Below are 4,793 nucleotides of genomic sequence, written 5' to 3' on the forward strand. Positions count from 1 at the left end.
TTTATTTAGGTACTTTGCCACTTATAAAAAATATTAAAATAAATTAAACGAAAAAAGTATTTTTTCTACAAAACTGTTAAAAGTGGGCTTTTTAATTGTCATTTTTGATGTTAAAAATGTCATTTTTTGACACGCGTGTTAAAAGTAAGTTACTTTTAACACTAGTGTTAAAAGTACTGGTTGCTACGAAAATTTTGGTTCATAAACACTGCGATCTGTGTGGTATTTTTTGATTTCTTATTTTTATTGAGTTTAAAGTTCTTCCGATTGTTTTGTAGAAAAAATAGTGTATGATATACGTGTTAAAAGTGATTTTATTTTGTTCGTGAAGTTAAAAAACTCGCTACGCTCGTTTTTTAATCATGTTCACTCACAAAATAAAATGCCACTTTTAACACTTGTATCATAAATAACTATTTTGTAATATTTGAAATAGTTTTTTAAAAATAGGTACCTGACAATGGGACAATCTTCCACAATTTTTGCCTCTAGTTCTTCTTGCCCATTTCTAAGTTGAGAAAACTGTATAGGTATTCCGTTTGGCAATAAGGTTATTCTTACATTCCCTTTACCAATATATTTGGTTTCGAAATGGTGTTCACAAAGCCTATAATTATAACAATAATAATTACCTTTATAATCCTTATGCAATCTCAAAAGGGTTAATCCTTCACCAGTTTTGGATGAACGATCGCGAAAAGCACAATAATAACCATACATTTTACTGATTTCAAGTTGATTCTAAATGAAAACGAAATGCAATACACCATCAATTAACGTTATACAACACAAGTGTCCACCGCCAAGAAACTATTTACTCGTTTTTCCTATTTATATTTGGCAGCTCTGACAGCCACTGACAATTGACAACAACACAACCCAATTTGCGCATGCGCATACGAAAACTGTTAACGCAGAAAGCCTTGCTGTCGCTTCTCGTTGGTACAGTGTTCTCTGACTGTATCTTGGAATCGAAGCAAATTTCAACCTACGTTTATATGAACTCTTTTTCACAAAATAACTTCGGCAACCGCCCACTAAAATATTTCGCACTTATTTACAAACATCCTGTATATGTGTTATTGTAATATTTTATTGCATGCTCAAAATGTACTTAATAAATATTACACTAATTTATTGACAAATGTCCCAGGAAAGGGAAAAAATATATTCATTTTGCAATTAGCAATTGATATTTTTCAGCGAAATTTCATACAAATCCGATTGAGAGGNATGCCACTTTTAACACTTGTATCATAAATAACTATTTTGTAATATTTGAAATAGTTTTTTAAAAATAGGTACCTGACAATGGGACAATCTTCCACAATTATTGCCTCTAGTTCTTCTTGCCCATTTCTAAGTTGAGAAAACTGTATAGGTATTCCGTTTGGCAATAAGGTTATTCTTACATTCCCTTTACCAATATATTTGGTTTGGAAATGGTGTTCACAAAGCCTATAATTATAACAATAATAATTACCTTTCTAATCCTTATGCAATCTCAAAAGGGTTAATCCTTCACCATTTTTGGATGAACGATCACGAAAAGCACAATAATAACCATACATTTTACTGATTTCATTTTGATTCTAAATGAAAACGAAATGCAATACAGCATCAATTAACGTTATACAACACAAGTGTCCACCGCCAAGAAACTATTTACTAATTACTCGTTTTTCCTATTTATATTTGGCAGCTCTGACAGCCATTGACAACTGACAACAACACAACCCAATTTGCGCATGCGCATACGAAAACTGTTAACGCAGAAAGCCTTGCTGTCGCTTCTCGTTGGTATAGTGTTCTCTGACTGCATCTTGGAATCGAAGCAAATTTCAACCTACATTTATATGAACTCTTTTTCACAAAATAACTTCGGCAACCGCCAACTAAAATATTTCGCACTTATTTACAAACATCCTGTATATGTGTTATTGTAATATTTTATTGCATGCTCAAAACGTACTTAATAAATATTACACTAATTTATTGACAAATGTCCCAGGAAAGGGAAAAAATATATTCATTTTGCAATTAGCAATTGATATTTTTCAGCGAAATTTCATACAAATCCGATTGAGAGGATACAGAATCAAATTTAAATAGAAAAAATCGCTAAGTTCTGTCAAATTTGATATCGAAAGAAGTACTGATTGTGAGAAAAAATTCAAATACTATGTAATACAACAGAATTTCTTAAAAATAAACAGAATTAAATTAAACTACAAATTTCTTCTACAGAGGTTATTATGTAATGAAAACAACTAACATTTTTTATCTAACAAAATTTTCGACATAAAATTAAAGAAAATGCTTCTAACCATGAACATACTGTGTACTTTCCAAAATTTTTATATGAAATTACGTACTAACATAATTTTAAAATCATCCAGTATTTGATTTTGACAAGCGGAAAACCTCTGTCTACATAAAAGTTTACTTACCTGTTGTATTAAATAATCAATCATACGAGGTCTGTTAGAAAAGTATCCGACCTTTGGCCGAAGAAAAAAAACTGGCATACCTGGAGCGTTGGAAACCTAATCACCATCGAAGTAGTCTCCAGGGGACTCCACACAATTCTCCCAGCGGTGCTGCCATTATTGAAAGCATTCCGAGAAGGCCTCTTTCAGAATAGAATTTAGCTCAGCTGTCGTTGCAGCCATAATGTCCCCTCTTGTCTGAAATCGCTTTCCTTTCAATGGCCTCTTGAGTTTGGAGAACAGCCAGAAGTCGCAGAGAGCCATATCAGGAGAGTAAGGAACCTGTCGAACCACAGGAGTCTGGTTTTTCACCAAAAAGTCTCAATCGAGTGCGAGGAATGTGCTGGAGAATACAAGCAGTCAGCATCACTTTGCGGGCCTTTTTGGTCTTGGTGACGTGGAATGCTTCCACTGTGACGACTGGAATTTAGTTTCCGGGTCGTACCCGTACACCCAAGACTCGTCACCAGTGATGATGGTGTTCATGAAGTCGGGGTCACTGTTTGTGTAATCCATCATGTCCTGTGAGACTTCAACACGAAGTTGCTTTTGCTCCGCCGTGAGCAGCTTCAGCACGAATTTCGCTGCAACTCTCTTCATGGACGAATCTTGGGTCATAATGGAATGTGCCGAAAAGTGCTCTTCCGCAATTTCTCGGATAGTCACACGACGGTCCCGCATCAATTCACTTTGGCAATGGCCTCGTCATTTCGGCATGTTCATGGCCGACCGGAGCGTGGCTCGCTCTCCACCGATGTGCAGCTGTCTTTAAACCGGTTGTACCACACCATAATCTGTGTGATGCCCATAGCATCATCACGAAAAGCCGTTTACATCTTCCGAATGGTTTCCACTTGGCAGTCGCCCAGTTTCTGGCAAAATTTTATGCAGTAGCGCTTGCAGTCGTTCCGTCATTTTTCTTGCGATAAAGAAACCGACGAGAGCACTACACACTACCTCACTCAAAAGCTGCTTGCCAGTGACTGACGCTATAGACAGATGGGAAAAAAACCACGTATGGGCACAAAGGTTCAAGGTAAGCTCATGCAAGGGCGCTTGATTTAAATCCGTCCGGTTTTCACAAAACAAAATAAGGTCGGATACTTCTCTAACAGACCTCGTATTTACTATTAGTAAATGATTCCTATACAAATATTTATAAAAATGTCTCCCATGGAAAAAATATTAAATTTAAAGGTGTGGCAATTGTCCAGATATGGATGATTGGATAAGCCATCGGCAAAAAACGTTATGGCAATTATCCAAAAAATGGCTTTATCTAGAGTAAAATAAAAAAATACCTACTGTCTTTAAGTCTTTCGTTTTCACCATCCTGCATCTTGACATGACAAGAAATACCTGTGTCTTTTATTCTATCATCCATTCTCAGCCAGTGTCAAAACGTTTAGTTGAATTTTGTTGTCAATATATATTCACTGAATATTATTTTAGGCCTGAGGAGGTTGGTAGAAGCGTGATCGAAATGCTAAGGGATGGTGAAAACGGCAGCGTTTGGGTGTCCGAAGCGTGCGAAACGTATAAAACAGTCATGCCCGACAGATCAACATTTAAGCCACCACCGCCATGTGGCGGGCATGGAAAGAAAAAGAAGGATAAGCACAAAAAGAAAGCCTCGCCGGAAGACAGAAAGGTCTGCAAAAACTATGATAGCAAAGACCAAGAGAAGAAAGCCCATAGCAAAAATGAGGATCAATGCAAAAAAGACCATAAACACGATGATACATGCAAAAAGGATGACGGCAAACACCAAGAGAAGAAAGTTCACAGCAAAGATGAGGATAAATGCAAAAAAGACCACAAACATAATGAAAAATGCAAAACTTAATGTTAGTCGTCGTATGTAATGGGTTGATCTTTTGTGAAGTACTCGATGTTATTAATGAAATTATAACTTCTCTGTTACAGTGATTTGCTGTTTTTTTTTACCACTACCAATTTTTCCTATGATTACAAACCAAAACTTTAAATAAACGCGACATTTTAAAATTATATTACAGTATCTGAAATGCCTGTTATACCACAGCATTATACATAATCTAATTATTTCATATCTCGTCTTCTGAACAATAACCTGCAAGAAGTTGTCATAAATTCAAGAGTTTATATAAGATGAATTTTTCGTATGAAACATGAATCCATTGTCTTTTGTGTCATACGATTTTTTTTAAATCTAATTTTGGCCATATCATTTATAAAAAATATTTTATATTGAAATTTTGTAAAACATGTTTTTGAGGATGTTATATACGTCGGTATTGTTAAAAGTCGCTGGGTACAACATTT

At 35.4% G+C, this 4,793-nt stretch overlaps 1 protein-coding gene across 1 annotated transcript in view; it reads left to right on the forward strand.

The window, feature by feature from the left end:
• Positions 1-4,351, forward strand: part of LOC108904819 (peroxisomal hydratase-dehydrogenase-epimerase-like) — a 28,436-nt gene extending 24,085 nt beyond the window's left edge. Inside the window, exon 12 of the mRNA XM_018707495.2 lies at positions 3,942-4,351. Coding sequence (XP_018563011.2) covers positions 3,942-4,335 — 394 coding nt within the window. The 3' untranslated portion in view covers positions 4,336-4,351. The remainder of the gene's footprint in view (positions 1-3,941) is intronic.
• Positions 4,352-4,793: the final 442 nt, after the last annotated feature.

Source organism: Anoplophora glabripennis, unplaced genomic scaffold (assembly GCF_000390285.2).
Source record: "Anoplophora glabripennis isolate ALB-LARVAE unplaced genomic scaffold, Agla_2.0 scaffold104, whole genome shotgun sequence".
Taxonomy (NCBI): Eukaryota; Metazoa; Arthropoda; class Insecta; order Coleoptera; family Cerambycidae; genus Anoplophora; species Anoplophora glabripennis.